This window comes from Oncorhynchus clarkii, chromosome 9, assembly GCF_045791955.1.
Source record: "Oncorhynchus clarkii lewisi isolate Uvic-CL-2024 chromosome 9, UVic_Ocla_1.0, whole genome shotgun sequence".
Classification (NCBI taxonomy): Eukaryota; Metazoa; Chordata; class Actinopteri; order Salmoniformes; family Salmonidae; genus Oncorhynchus; species Oncorhynchus clarkii.
The window spans coordinates 47,359,232-47,375,149 of NC_092155.1; the positions used below are offsets into that span (position 1 = coordinate 47,359,232).

At 41.5% G+C, this 15,918-nt stretch overlaps 2 protein-coding genes across 4 annotated transcripts in view; both read left to right on the plus strand.

Annotated features, from left to right (window-relative positions):
- The window catches only part of LOC139416431 (mitochondrial carrier homolog 1-like), a 25,383-nt gene extending 15,874 nt beyond the window's left edge, over nucleotides 1-9,509 (plus strand). Inside the window, exons 11-12 of one of the 2 annotated variants that reach the window (XM_071165034.1) lie at nucleotides 6,173-6,248; nucleotides 6,373-9,509. In XM_071165034.1, coding sequence (XP_071021135.1) covers nucleotides 6,173-6,248; nucleotides 6,373-6,447 — 151 coding nt within the window. In that variant the 3' untranslated portion in view covers nucleotides 6,448-9,509. The remainder of the gene's footprint in view (nucleotides 1-6,172; nucleotides 6,249-6,372) is intronic. The other variant, XM_071165033.1, reaches the window with a different exon arrangement.
- Nucleotides 6,454-15,466, plus strand: LOC139416429 (BTB/POZ domain-containing protein KCTD20-like). 2 transcript variants are annotated; one of them, XM_071165032.1, is made up of 7 exons: nucleotides 6,454-6,559; nucleotides 12,278-12,505; nucleotides 12,656-12,758; nucleotides 13,311-13,431; nucleotides 13,796-13,993; nucleotides 14,314-14,424; nucleotides 14,514-15,023. In XM_071165032.1, exons 2-7 carry the CDS (start codon nucleotides 12,372-12,374, stop codon nucleotides 14,813-14,815), a joined length of 969 nt encoding a protein of 322 aa, XP_071021133.1. In that variant the 5' UTR covers nucleotides 6,454-6,559; nucleotides 12,278-12,371; the 3' UTR covers nucleotides 14,816-15,023. The 2 variants fall into 2 exon arrangements, with proteins under 2 accessions (XP_071021133.1, XP_071021132.1); XM_071165031.1 differs by lacking the exon at nucleotides 6,454-6,559 and adding an exon at nucleotides 9,035-9,163 and having other exon boundaries at nucleotides 14,514-15,466.
- The last annotated feature ends 452 nt before the right edge of the window (nucleotides 15,467-15,918 follow it).

Here is a 15,918-nt window from a genome sequence, read left to right on the forward strand (position 1 = left end):
TAAATGACTAATGATGATAAATACAATCCACCTGTGTGTAATCAAGTCTCCGTATAAATGCACCTGCACTGTGATAGTCTCAGAGGTCCGTTAAAAGCGCAGAGAGCATCATGAAGAACAAGGAACACACCAGGCAGGTCCGAGATACTGTTGTGAAGAAGTTTAAAGCCGGATTTTGATAGAAAAAGATTTCCCAAGCTTTAAACATCCCAAGGAGCACTGTGCAAGCGATAATATTGAAATGGAAGGAGTATCAGACCACTGCAAATCTACCAAGACCTGGCCGTCCCTCTAAACTTTCAGCTCATACAAGGAGAAGACTGATCAGAGATGCAGCCAAGAGGCCCATGATCACTCTGGATGAACTGCAGAGATCTACTGCTGAGGTGGGAGACTCTGTCCATAGGACAACAATCAGTCGTATATTGCACAAATCTGGCCTTTATGGAAGAGTGGCAAGAAGAAAGCCATTTCTTAAAGATATCCATAAAAAGTGTTGTTTAAAGTTTGCCACAAGCCACCTGGGAGACACACCAAACATGTGGAAGAAGGTGCTCTGGTCAGATGAAACCAAAATTGAACTTTTTGGCAACAATGCAAAACGTTATGTTTGGCGTAAAAGCAACACAGCTCATCACCCTGAACACACCATACCCACTGTCAAACATGGTGGTGGAAGCATCATGGTTTGGGCCTGCTTTTCTTCAGCAGGGACAGGGAAGATGGTTAAAATTGATGGGAAGATGGATGGAGCCAAATACAGGACCATTCTGGAAGAAAACCTGATGGAGTCTGCAAAAGACCTGAGACTGGGACGGAGATTTGTCTTCCAACAAGACAATGATCCAAAACATAAAGCAAAATCTACAATGGAATGGTTCAAAAATAAACATATCCAGGTGTTAGAATGGCCAAGTCAAAGTCCAGACCTGAATCCAATTGAGAATCTGTGGAAAGAACTGAAAACTGCTGTTCACAAATGCTCTCCATCCAACCTCACTGAGCTCGAGCTGTTTTGCAAGGAGGAATGGGAAAAAATGTCAGTCTCTCGATGTGCAAAACTGATAGAGACATACCCCAAGCGACTTACAGCTGTAATCGCAGCAAAAGGTGGCGCTACAAAGTATTAACTTAAGGGGGCTGAATAATTTTGCACGCCCAATTTTTCAGTTTTTGATTTGTTAAAAAAGTTTGAAATATCCAATAAACGTCGTTCCACTTCATGATTGTGCCCCACTTGTTGTTGATTCTTCACAAAAAAATACAGTTTTATATCTTTATGTTTGAAGCCTGAAATGTGGCAAAAGGTCGCAAAGTTCAAGGGGGCCGAATACTTTCGCAAGGCACTGTATCTCAGACTGGCCAAAAAAAGAAAAGATTAAGATGGGCAAAAGATAAGACACTGGACAGAGGAACTCTGCCTAGAAGGCCAGCATCCCGGAGTCGCCTCTTCACTGTTGACGTTGAGACTGGTGTTTTGCGGGTACAATTTAATGAAGCTGCCAGTTGAGGACTTGTGAGGCGTCTGTTTCTCAAACTAGAAACTCTAATGTACTTGTCCTCTTGCTCAGTTGTGCACCCGGGCCTCCCACTCCTCTTTCTATTCTGGTTAGAGACAGTTTACACTGTTCTGTGAAGGGAGTAGTACACAGATTGTATGAGATCTTCAGTTTCTTGGCAATTTCTCGCATGGAATAGCCTTCATTTCTCAGAACAAGAATAGACTGACGAGTCTCAGAAGAAAGTTATTCTGGCCACAAATGCTGATGCTCCAGATACTCAACTAGTCTAAAGAAGGCCAGCTTTATTGCTTCTTTAATCAGCTCAACAGTTTTCAGCTGTGCTAACATAATTGCAAAAGAGTTTTCTAATGATTAATTAGCCTTTTAAAATGATAAACTTGAATGTGCTATTGGAACACAGGAGTGATGGTTGCTGATAATGGGCCTCCATACGCAGATGTAGATATTCCATGAGAAATCGTCAATTTCCAGCTATAATAGTAATTTACAACATTAACAATGTCTGTATTTCTGATCAATTTGAGGTTATTCTAATGGACCAAAAATGTGCTTTTCTTTCAAAAACAAGGACCTTTCTAAGTGACCCCAAACTTTTGAACGATAGTGTATCTCTATAATTTGGGTACATTGGCGGGGCTGTAGTGGAGCGGGTAGAGAGTTTCAAGTTCCTTGGTGTCCACATCACCAACGAACTATCATGGTCCAAACATACCAAGACAGTCATGAAGAGGGCACGACAAAATCTTTTCCCCCTTAGGAGAAAAGATTTGGCATGGGTCCCCAGATCCTCAAAAGGTTCTACAGCTGCACCATCGAGAGCATCCTGACCGGTTGCTTCACCGCCTGGTATGGCAACTGCTCGGCATCTGACCGTAAGGCGTAAGGCCCAGTACATTACTGGGGCCAAGCTCCCTGCCATCCAGGACCTATACAATAGGCGGTGTCAGAGGAAAGACCATAAAATTGTCAGATACTCCAGTCACCCAAGTTATAGACTGTTTTCTCTGCTACCGCATGGCAAGCGGTACCGGAGCGCCAAGTCTAGGACCAAAAGGCTCCTCAACAGCTTCTACCCTGTTGCGGATGGGTCAACTTAGCTATGGTTTGTCACTTCTAAGCCTTAGATTTCAGTTAGCTGGTTTGTCACCTAACTTGAGGTCTCCCGAATGAAACCCATATTCACCTTTGTGTATCCGAACAATACCTATTTCTATTGCGTGGAATCTTGGAGCGAAGCACATTTAAGAACAACTCAGTTACACCTAACCTATCTGGTTCTTTATATCTCAGTGTTGATACCTTTTCCTTTTTAGATATTTAGTTAAACTTCTCCCTTTATGGTAGTCTTCTCTCCCCTTTCTATAAGCCTAGGGTACTTCTCACCCTATGAGCGTCCTCTTTCGTCCTTTGTCGATAGCCTATATACTTAGTCCAACTATTCTTGTACGAAATAATTATCTCCCAGTTAATTTCTTTTTAGACCAATTCCTTCTTGATTCTCCAATGGAACCTTTTTGTTTTGTTGTCATTTATTCAATCAATTACATCAGTTTAGCAACAAAGCTTGTCAAGCAAGTACCCTTTTAACATCAACCAAAGTTTTACAGAGTAATTCCTAACTTTTTCCTATATCAGTGGTACATTGTGTCTATCTGTGCATTTTTAAATATTTACCAGAAGTCAGTCGATCCTGAGGAGGGTAGATACTGTGCCCGGAGTTGATCTGGACAGGAATTTAGAATTTGGCTATGTTCCTAAGTTTGGAACTCTATCGCTTACACTGGACGACACTCAGTACATAGTAGCTTTCGCTGTAGACTCGTATTCAGTCGACCGGCTAGAACGGTGTATTTTTATCTTTAACTACATCACTTTCCAGTGGATTAGTGATAGGTAGACACATTTATCCTAACAGGTTGTAGGTATGGTACTTTGAATAGTATAGTCAGGAAAGGACTAAGGTACTTCAACGAGCGTATAAGTATAAAACGAACTACGGTTTCCAATTGGTAACAGTGGTAGTTTTAAACAAGACAAGTAGTCTATGAGATCAGAACTCCAAGTTGTGACCCTGTTCTCTCCTTTTAGCACAGTGTATATACCCTTTCTCAGTAGTTAGACCTTGAGTACTCAGCTCTTTGTGGTCACTACTTAGGCAACTCTAACTCCCTCATCAGAGTCATCCACACTTCCTCTTCGTTAGATTGTTGTGTTTCTAACAGAGGCGTCACTAACGGAAGCGGTTTCACCAAAGCCATTTTTGGTGCTATTGCGTCAACCCCCAAGCCATAAGACTGCTGAACAATTAATAAAATTGTTACCGGACAATTTACATTGACCCCCGCCCCCCCTCTCTTTTGTACACTGCTGCTTCTCGTTGTTTATTATCTATGCGTAGTCACTTCACCCCTACCTACATGTACAAATTACCTCAACTAACCTATATCCCCAGTACCGGTGCCCCCTGTATATAGCCTCGTTATTGTGCTACTTTTTATTTTAATGTTCTTGGTAAATATTTTCTTAACCAACAGTGCACTTCAAGAAGAGTTAAGGGCTTGTAAGTAAGCATTTCACAGTAAAGTCTACACTTGTATTTGGTGCATGTGACAAATGAAGTTTGATTTGATTTTAAGTTTAGTCACAATTTCTGAGCAGCCTGAATATTTTGCCACCTTTTTTGCATAATTTATTTTAACCATACGATTTTTTAATTCATCATCGATCCAAGGGGCTCTAACAGTTCTCACAGTTAGTTTCTTAACAGGTGCACACTTGTCAAGAAATTGGCAATAATAATTTTACAAATACTCTCAGGTGCTGCATCTGGATTCTCCTCCTCAGACCAACATAAATGTTTTACACCTTCAACAAAAGAGTCCTGAGAAAACATTTTGTATGATCTCTTAAAAACTTTAGGCCCTGCCTTTGTTACTTTGGCTTTCCTTGTTATTGCTACACTGTTGTGGTCACCACAGCCAATGGGGAGTGATACTGCTTTGTAGAAAAGCTCTGCAGCATTTGTGAAAATATGGATATCACAGAACCAACACTATTGGTATACACTGTAGTTGGTTGAGTGATAACCTGTCATGTTACTGGCATTAGTCACAGTAAAAAGTTTCCTCTTGAGAGGTCACCAAGAAAATACATTTCTCTGTTCGCATCAGAGACCGTATCTAACATCACACACACATTCCCCAGATTTTGACAGTTTGCACTTGGTGGCCTATAGTAGCGCCCTAAAAGAAGATGCTTCAGATGAGTCAGGGGAACTTGCAGCCACAGCCCTTCTACTTCATTTGTCATGAGATCCTCTGAGCTTAAACAGGAATGTCTCTGAATATATACAGCAGCCCCTCCCCTGTTGACATTCCTGTATTTTCTTTAGATGTTATCCTTGTATTCCTACTGCTGTATCATCAAAGGTGCAGTCTAAATGAGTCTCAGAAATGGCTGATATATTCATATCTGAAATGAGCAAATTTCTAATCATGAACTTTGTTTCTGAAGCTACATATATTTATCTGAGAGAATGTAGAACCTTTCCTGGGTAGCTTATCTAAAACTGAACCTGTAATAATATTATAGGTTGTGTTTCTAATTCTATTTCTGAGGGGGTATGGGGTGCTCTCCTGTCTGCATGGGGCAGTAGTGGCGGGGGGGTATGGGGTGCTCTCCTGTCGGCATGGGGCGGTAGTGGCGGGGGGGTATGGGGTGCTCTCCTGTCGGGATGGGGCGGTAGTGGCGGGGGGGTATGGGGTGCTCTCCTGTCGGCATGGGGCGGTAGTGGCGGGGGTGTATGGGGTGCTCTCCTGTCGGCATGGGGCGGTAGTGGCGGGGGGGTATGGGGTGCTCTCCTGTCGGCATGGGGCGGTAGTGGCGGGGGGGTATGGGATGCTCTCCTGTCGGCATGGGGCGGTAGTGGCGGGGGGGTATGGGGTGCTCTCCTGTCGGCATGAGGGGTAGTGGTGTGAGGGGCTGCTGTCATGTAAGCATGGGAGGTAATGGGGTGTGGCGGTGCTGTCATGTCAGCATGAGGGGTAGTGAGTGGGGGCCAATGGAGTGGGGGGTTTCTGGCCTCTCTGGCCGAGTTAGTGTCTGGGTTTTAACATATAGAGTATTGGTTGGGGTTGGTAAAACTAAACCATTGCTAGAGTGGATATATTTAGCTGAACATTTTTAAATGCAGGCAATAAGAATAATAAATTGATTAGTTATCACTGTTCAATTCCCAACTGTCTGTGTACAACATCTGTCACAAAGTGTCATAGTATTATTTGCTGGAGGACAAGATTACTGTACATCATACATCATTTGTTATTACATAGGTAATTATTCAATTCCGTTTGTAAGGGTTCCAAGCATACCCGAGTCAGTGATCTCTCACTGAAGCAAGCCCAGCTTCTTTAAGTCAAGAGCACAACAACAGTAGAAAGTACCACTGATTATGCCCTTGTTATGGTCCGTTTTCTGTACTGGTGCCAGTTGAAAATAGTAATAATGTTGTATCTGTCTCAACTTTCATATGAAGTCAATACATAGACTTGATGGGATATGGTTTCTATTGATTTGTTTGACGTCCATTAGATCAATCCTTTAGCTTGTGGGTTCAGCTTTTAATGGATCTCTGCCTTGTGTGTTCACAGCTTAGTGGCTGGTGTTCCCCCTAACTCTCCCATCTTCAAGTCCTGGGTGCGCTGTTGGGCTCACCTGAGCCATGAGGTACAGTGCACTTATGTGGAGCAAATGGAACCCACTGATACTGGTTGTATTTGTGTGTGAGTATATTTTTGTTTTCTCTGGTAGCGCACGTCTGAAACCTGTCTTTTTGTGCCTCACCCACCAGGGCCATCTCTTCCGAGGATCCAGCTTCTTCTTCCGCCGCGTACCTGTGAAAGCGATGGCCTTGACTGAGGAGTGATGTCATCAACCGCCGCACAACCTGTGACACTGTTCTCCCTCCTAACTGGTACCTCAGTGAGACCAACGTACAGCCCACCAAGTCAAACCTTCCCCTCACCTTAAACACCCTGGTGGGTACAGCAGGAGCAGCAAGATATCAATGGGCTTGGTGATCTACTGATCTTTTTTTTTGCTGAATCAAAGTTACTTACAAAATAAGTTGTTTTGTTAATTTGGTTTTTAATCTAAAGTATTAGTGTAGCCACTCAAAAGTAAGAGGTTGGAGAATTAATGTGAGCAAATCAAAATGCTATCCAATAGATGTCCTCTTGGTTGAATGCTGAGAGTATAATCTCCTTTTACTATCCCAGCCTAAAGTTGCACAATTATTTTTTATTTTTTCAATTCAAATCTATCACTTCATTTAGCCATGTATTTATTTTTATATACAGTTTAATTAAGTTCTATGTAAGCTTTGGAATTTCTATGTAAGCTTTGGAATTGGATCTATTGAAATATGCCAAATTTTTATTTTTCAAATGATCTTCTTCCCAGAAGCATGATAAGTGTGGTGCATTCAAAGGGGATCCTTTGTCTCCTATCAGAAGTGCTTTAACCAAGAATTATACCTATTCAGAAACATCATAAACCCACAATAACTGGAGTACTCTCCTTTCAACCATAAGATTAATTAGACAACTTTTTTCTCGCAAATTCTTACAAATTGCAGCTCTAGTGTTCGCCTGCCATGAGGAGTATGAAACGGGAGGAATTCAGAGGGCAACCAGTGGTTTTCAGTGATGTCTAAAAACTTAGCCTGCCATCCAAAAAAGGTTTTCTCTGTGGCCATATTGACAACTGTCCTTTAATGTATAATATATCAAATAAGTGATATATCTAACTGGTGCAAAATTATGGGTATGTTTGTGTTACCAATGACAAAGAAATGCTAAATTATGTGATGACAATGGCTGAGCATATTATGCATATTACGATACATTTTGCATTCAGGCTAAGGGTGTGTGCCTGATCTTTGAACCAACCATTTCTGTTTGAGTTCCTTTTTGACTGCACGTGAAGATCCCAATTAACCTGATAGTTTACAGTTAACCACTTGTAGTAGCATATAAACAAAAGGAATCACCTTACCTCCTCGTTAACATGATCATATTGTGTCTCCCCCTCCCCCCATGATCAGTGTTAACCACAAAATGATCTTGACCGGGTTTGGTATAGGCTGTTTTTGTCCTTATTCCAGATGTTTTTGTTGCAATGGATTGCTCTAATCATGTCTACTTGAAATAATGTGTGGAAAAAAGCTTGCAGAAGAGACCTGCTTTGCCAAGTGTGTGAGTGGGTTTATGATGTGTGCATCTTTATACCATGTAATTGAGAATATGATGTCCAGTGCTGTAATCTTTCTGTATGTTTTTTTTTTCTCAAAATGTCATGAGCATTCACTCTCGTGTGTGTGTGTGTGTGTGTGTGTGTGTTCCAGCCAAACATTCCCTGTAAACTGTGATCTCCGAAAGAGGGAGAAGCAATGGCGAGGCAGTTGCTTTGCGACCTTGCATTTCCGATGTCTATTTTCCTGAAATAATATGAAAGCTGGCATTCTTGTCTAGTCTACAGTATCTGTGTTAGGTTTAAAAACAATCCTTTGATCTGGTTTTATATTTTAAAAAATGAAATTACATGGATGATGTGATGGTCTACAAGTAGTCATTTCTCTGTGACCAACTGGGCAGACACACACATTTTTGTGCAAGGCAGCAGCTTGAATGAGAGGGTCAAAGAGTGGTAATTTCCTGTAAATGTATTAGCTGGGACAGACACATACTTTTTGTTCCCTGCATAGTTAATCAATCATTCATCAGCTTTTCATTAAACCCATTTGTAATATAAAATCTATCTGACCAGTTAAAATCCATTGTGCATGCCAGGAGTTGTTCTACATGTCCAGTCTGCACAAAGCAGTCTTTCTTTTACCCAGTGGGTCACAGCGGTGACCTGTCTTGCCATGAATGATGTTCAAAACCCCAAAAGAACTGGTTGTCCCTGTTGGTGAAATAACATAAACAAGGCACTCACCTTGCAACAAATCTAAAAAGGTTGCAGAGCTCTACAGAGCTCTTGCAAGGATTTAATAGAAGATGGATTGATGGACATGTTAGCAACCTGCCAGACTGTTGGCTTAATGATGACACTAAGGTGAAATCTCTGGGCAGCTCCATCTCTAGGATTTTGTATATTTTACATGAGTAACAACTATAATATATAGTTGATACATGCTATTTATCATTTAACAATGTGTTTATCCAAGCAGTTATCCAAAATTCGTATGTATAAATTTGAAAGGGTAGAGGCACTATACTTTGTTGTTACACTGAGGTTATTCAATTGTTTATAATTAGTTTATTCCTGAATTAGGAAAAAATATATAAACTCAAATACATTGATATGAACCTATGGTAATATTGATACAAATGTATTGACAAACACGTTCAGTGCCGCATTCAGGTTCTTGCGCAGCTGAGGCTAGAAGACTTCCCCTTATGACAGGCGCAGTATTCTGGCCATCATTGGTTCAGTTTGTACAGTACAAGGAAAGAACCTAAATGGAGCATATTTGAGTCATGGCGAAGGTTTTTCAAATTACTTGAAACCACATGAGGTGGCACCATGGCACATTTGAAATATTGAACCGACCGGAGCACCGAGGGCATGAAACTGGCGTAAGTTTTTATATTTTAGGTACAGCAGTCTATGCAACATGTAGCAACTTGTCGCGGTAGTCCAAGTGACTATGCAATATTTGTATTTTCTCAGAGTAAGCAACGAAGCTAATGTATCAATGATTTACCTAACGAATGGCTGGACGAAGAGACGAAAGCAGAAAGATAGCTGACTGACCGTTTTTAAACTAGTTATCTGAATTAGGGCTTTCCTTCAGGACAATTATGTGCCTATCGACTAATGTAGACCTATTTATGAATGATGACCAGGGACAATGCGACTGTATTACAAGACTTCAATGTAAAAGTCACATGGTGTTCTCACAATAAAGGTTCCACACTACGTTCTAGGTCTCCGGCGATACTGTAGATTGTAACACACATAGATATCCTATTTAATTACTAGAGCGGACTTGTCATAAACCCTAAACGTTCCAGAATGGTCCAAAAATGGCAGCCATTGTGGTCAGGGAGAAATCCAACCCAGTCTAGTTGCAATTAATGGCAATAGTCATAGGTTATTCATTTCCTGATTTTACTTATGCAGGAAAATAAAAGTAAGGCAGACATCAGAAATTGTGTAATATTATTGTCAACGTAAAATATTGTCATATAAATTATAAACTATTTTTTTGGTACACATTTTCTGTATAAATAGCCTCTAAAATATATGTAAACTGACCATACATTTCGGCGGATTCCAGCCAGTGTATGGCAATGGATTGACTGCATTGCTTGAATGGAATGTTGGCAGTTATTTAGCAAATTTATGGAATCATTCCTCTAAAACTGTTAGGCTAGCTAGCTAACAAACATACAGTGCAGATAATCTTCTTTACACTATCTTATCACAGCAATGGCTGACCATGGTTGACCAACTCCCTTACCAAAATGGCTGACCTTTTATACCACCATATGTTTATGTTTATGTTCTAGTATTCTAATTCGTAATTCTATGGTAACACATTTGATATGACATATACATTTATGGTAATTATTAAACAAATAATTATTTTATGAGAGTCTAGGCTATTTAACTTTCAATTCTATTTTAGACAGCTAGACTCCTTTGATGATTCAGAGGACAGTAATGTAGACTTGTCTAGCTGAACAGGAATGTACAAGTTGGTTCTGGTTGGTAAAGGGGCCGGGACAAACTCAATATTTATGCTGTTCACGAAATATGTTTCATAATTGTAACGGGCATGTTCCGTTTTTACAGTGCCTTCAAAAAGTATTCACACCCTATGACTTAAAAAAATTGTGTTACAGCCTGAACCTCAAATGGATTACATTTATATTTTGGGGTCACTGCCCTACACACAATACCCCATAATGTCAAAGTGGAATTATGTTTTCAAAATGTTTACAAAATAAAAAAATGAAAGCTGACATGTCTTAAATCAGTAAGTATTCAACCCCTTTGTTATGGTAAGCCTAAATATGTTCAGCAGTAAAAAATGTGCTTAACAAGTCACAATAAGTTGCATGGATTCACTCTGTGTGCAATTATAGTGGTTGACATGATTTTTGAATGACTACTTCATCTCTGTAAATTACACATATAGATAATTGTGAATTTCAAACACAGATGACCGGGGCGGTTTTCCAATGAATTGCAAAGAAGGGCACCTATTGGTAGATGGGGGGGAGCAGCCATTAACTTCACCATGCTCAAAGGGATAGTCATTAATTACACTTTGGATGGTGTATCAAAACACCCAGTAACTACAAAAATACAGGAGTCCTTCCTAACTCAGTTGCCATAGAGCATTTCACTACACCCGTACAAGCATTTCGCTACACCCGCAATATCATCTGCTAAACGCGTGTGTGACCAATATAATTTGATTTGATTTAGAGTAAGGAAATTGCTCCGGGATTTCACCATGAGGCCAACGATGACTTTAAAAACAGTTACAGAGCTGAATGGCATTGATTTGACAAAACTGAGGATTGATCAACAACATTTTAGCTACTCCACAATAATAACCTAATTTACAGAATGAATTACAGAATGTCCATATTTTCAAGCATAGTGGTGGCTGCATCATGTTATGGGTATGCTTGTTATCGTTAAGGACTGGGGAGTTTTTCAGAATAAAAAAAATGTATGGAATGGAGCTAAGCACAGGCAAAATCCTAGAGCAAAACCAGTCTGCATTCCACCAGACACTGGGAGATTAATTCATTTTTCAGCAGGAAAATAACCTAAAACACAAGGCCAAATCTACACTGGATTTGCTTACCAAGAAGACAGAGAATGTTCCTGAGTGGCCGAGTTACAGTTTTGACTTAAATCTACTTGGAAATCTATGGCAAGACCTGAAAACGGTTGTCTAGCAATGATCAACAACCAATTTGACAGTGCTTGGAGAATTTTGTAAACAATAATGGGCAAATGTTGCACAATCCAGACATACAGACTTACTCAGAAAGACTCACAGCTGTAATCGCTGGCAAAGGTGCTTCTACAAAGTATTGACTCAGGGATGTTAATACTTATGTAAATGAGATATTTCTGTATTTGATTTTCAAAATGGTTTTCTAAAATGTTTAAAAACATGTTCACTTCATCATTATGGGTTATTGTGTGCAGATGGTGAGAGAAAAATCAATATAATCCATTTTGAATTCAGGCTGTAGCACAACAAAATGTGGAATAAGTCAAGGGGTATGAATACTTTCTGAAGACACTGTATGCTGCTCATTGTAACAGCAGTGCCATGTGAATAGGCTACTGTAATGTAGCCTTGATTAACTCATTCTTGAAATCACATACAGTCAATAGGCCTAGTCAATTTAAATGTAGAATAGCTAGTTTCTCGTACAACAGAACTTCATCTAATGTTGGTTTAAACTCTAGAGATTTAGTGAACGATGTATTACATTTTATAAGGTTTTTTGGGTGATGACTACCACTGTCATTATTTTTAAGGGGAATTTTGACAGTCAGGTGAATTTTGACAGTCTGGATTCTAAAGCATTTTCATGCCAATATCGTTGCAGCCCATTCAATATTCTCTCATGAAATCATCAGAATCCTGTTGATTTTGGAACAGACCTCAGAGCAGCTCACAATGGCATCCTCCACAGTAATTATTTTTTTTACAGATCTTAAAAACAGCCAATCCTACAGTGATCTCCAAGTGGCCAGGTCCACCCACAGTAGAGGGAGAGACGGCTAGAGGTAAAGAGACGCCGAAAGATGAGCGGATTGAAAGAGGGAAGAACGGACCCGGGTACCATTCACCGTGGGAGGGTCACTCTGGTTGTGGACGGTAGCCATTTTGCGGTGGACCCCGCCACCTTCACTGCACACCCCAACACCATGCTAGGAAGGTACAGTGGGAAATTAACTTAAATAACTATATTTTATTTCACTTACTTATGAATGTACAGTACATACAGACATGAAAATGTTACTTAGAGAAAACATAGTTGGTTAAGGTATCAAGGTTTGGGTTACATTTTTTCAAGTTGTCATTGCAGAATGTTTGGCCCAGCGCGACAGCACAACTTCACCAGGCCCAATGGGAAGGGCGAGTATGAACTGACAGAGGGCATCAGTGCCAGCATCTTTCAGGTCATACTGGTAAGTTGGCACAACTTGAATATAAGAACACTGTCCTAATGTTGAGTGGAACCCAACCTTTTGCAGGAAACTGTTGAGCGTGAAAACCCCAGCAGCGTTGCAGTACTTGACACAGACCTGTGCGCCTGGCACCTACTACGTACCCTGTTCAAAGGAACGGCACACATACACAACCCATGTCTCAATTTTCTCAAGGCTTAAAAATCATCATTTAACCCTTCCCCTTCATCTAAACTGATTGAAGTGGATTTAACAAGTGACATCAATAAGGGATCATAGCTTTCACCTGGATTCAACCTGGTCAGTCTATGTCATGGAAAGAACAAGTGTTGTTATAGTTTTGTATACTCAGTGTATGCTTTATAGCCTCGACTCAACTAACTTCTGGAGACCTTTTAAGTGCAAAACTTAAAAGCTCTCTTCCAGTACTTGTGATGTGGCTGGCATTTTTAAAGCCGGTCTCTCATCTCAGTGAAATGACCGATATTGCCACAGCTGTAGAGGTACCAAAAACAGTCAGTTCATTCATTCCAATGTGTATTTCTCCGTTAGAACTTTTATCAGACGGGTGTTATGAGGTGTCCCGATGGCGTATCAGTGTCGGAGCTGAGAGAGGCTTGTGATTACCTCTGTATCAACTTCAGTGCCAGCACAGTCAAGTGTCGCGACCTCAGTGAGTATAACCACCCATTATGTGTACTCCATGTGTAAACTGACCAGATTACGGGATTGCCCAAGGTAGCGGTAGTGGCAGGCAAAAGGAATGGGATATGCAGTACAGCAGCCATTACAAATATATCTTTACCAGTATGAGCAACTCTTATGACAGCACAACACGTCACAAGGATACCCACATCTATGAATCTTAACAAGAACAAGTTGAGGTACTAAATGTTTTGAGTGAATATTTTGTTTGAGAATGATTGCAAAATGACTTCATAGCATTCAAACCTCCTGCAGGCTCAACAAAGACACATCCTTCACTTGATTATCATGATAGTGAGGTTGGTCAAGTGACTGTCTCTTTCTGTTCCCAGGTGCCCTGCTTCATGAGCTGTCCAACGATGGGGCACGGAGGCAGTTTGAGGGATTCCTGGAGGAGCTGGTGGTGCCTACCATGGTGTCATGTGCCCAGGGAGGGGAGAGGGAGTGCCACATCGTGGTTTTGGCCGACGATGACATTGTGGACTGGGATGAGGAACACCCTCCACCCATGGGAGAGGAGTATTCCCAAAGTAAGGCATCAGTCACAACATACACACACACACACACACACACACCACAAATCCTAAAGTACTCTGAAAAATTACCAACTTCCAAAATCCATGTCAATTCAAAATTGGTCACATTTAAAAAGGTTACGCAACAGGAGACACCTCATTTTTGGAAGCATGTTTTTGACGCAGCAGTGTTAGTTTTTCTGTCAAGAGTGTACGTAGGAGTGGTTGCTTATTAACTGTTAACCTTAGGTAGCTAGCTAACCATCTCGCCTAACTGTGCGCCGGAACAACTTCAGTGTTGAGTGAATTAATATGTTTCTCTCTCTTCTGTCCAGTTTTGTACAGCTCCAAACTCTACCGCTTCTTCAAGTACATCGAGAACAGAGACGTTGCTAAAACCCTGCTGAAGGAGAGAGGTTTGAAGAACATCCGGATAGGCATTGAGGGTGAGTCGGGCTTATTCTACCCAAGCTACCCCCAGTAAAATATGAATTGATATACATTACACATGGATTTCCACTGATCTGTGTCCCAGGGTACCCAACCTATAAGGAGAAAGTGAAGCGGCGTCCGGGAGGAAGGTCAGAGGTCATCTACAACTACGTGCAGCGGCCCTTCATTCAGCTGTCCTGGGAGAAGGAGGAAGGGAAGAGCCGCCACGTTGACTTCCAGTGCGTCCGCAGCAAGAGCGTGCCCAATCTTGCGGTGCCAGGGGAGGGGGGCGGAGGTGGGGCGGCCTGGGGGGGCACCATGCCCTCCCCGCAGGTGGATGAGCTGGACAGGCTCAACGGGCCAGCGCCCTCTCAACTCTCCCAGACTGCAACCAATGAAAGCTGAGACTCTCGGACCACACCCCCACCTCAAATCTGCTGCTACCCATCTCATCCCGAGGCTCTTGGACTATTCCCTTCAAACCAGTGGAAGTCGTTATTCCCTTGGAAGCAAGCATATTGGCAAGAGCACAGTGCTTGTCTTCAACAGGGGGCACATTAAAAGTTAAGGTATTGTTGGCCATGTTGGATATATTGCACCTCTGATAACTGCAAGACTGTCCTCCCATACAGAGGGCTATGTTACAGTTCTAACTAGGCACTTTTATTGTTTGGAATGCGAAATCGTCATTTTGGTGGATAGCTTTGAATGTCATATGACTATTTCAGAGATAGCTTTTATACACATACATGTGCAATATATGCACATTTTATGACGTTATGTGTCGTCTGTGATGGTATGCATTTAAAATACCTGCTGTTTTAGTCTCTGTTGTAGGCATGCAAATGAGATGTAGGCCTATGAATGAAGCCAATTTGTTTTACATTCCATTCCAAATGACATGTTCCCATGGCAACATGACCTTATGAATGTGTGCCACGTTCAACATGTTGATGCGTCTGCCATGTTACACTGTCTCCCTGAGCCTGTAGATCCTATAATCAGTTGTAGGCTAGATGAATGTGTGCCTTGAGTAATTAAAGAGCATTATACATATTTTTCATGACAAATGTGATGTGACATGGGAAGTAGCTATGCTGCAGTTCTTTCTTTAGCCCCTTTTATACCTTGTGCTAACATGTGTCCTGATCTTGTCCACATGTTTAAACAGGTGGTGTAGATCTGAATGTGATCAGAGCTTCATGACCATCACCAGAGGTAGTCTGGGATTAATTGATTGGTTGCATGAAAGCTCAGTGGGCAGAGCTTAGTGACAGGTTAGTGGGTGGAGTTTCCAAGTGAGAGTAAAATAAATAAATTGGCTCCAGGGAGGTAGGTTGGAAGTGGATGAAGGGTGTTAAAAAAGAGTGTCGTAGGCCTCCCGGGTGGCGCAAGGCGCTAGCTGTGCCACCAGAGACTCTGGGTTCAAACCCAGGCTCTGTCCCAGCCGGCTGTGCCCGGGAGGTCCATGGGGCGACGTCCATAGGGAGGGTTTGGCGGGTAGGGAT

Excerpts from the sequence above, each read along its gene's own strand:
- LOC139416429 (XM_071165032.1), top strand. The coding sequence starts at position 12,372 with ATGAGCGGATTGAAAGAGGGAAGAACGGACCCGGGTACCATTCACCGT. Across the intron at positions 12,506-12,655 it reads CCCAACACCATGCTAGGAAG|AATGTTTGGCCCAGCGCGAC; the intron begins GTACAGTGGGAA and ends TTGTCATTGCAG. Across the intron at positions 13,432-13,795 it reads AGTCAAGTGTCGCGACCTCA|GTGCCCTGCTTCATGAGCTG; the intron begins GTGAGTATAACC and ends TTCTGTTCCCAG.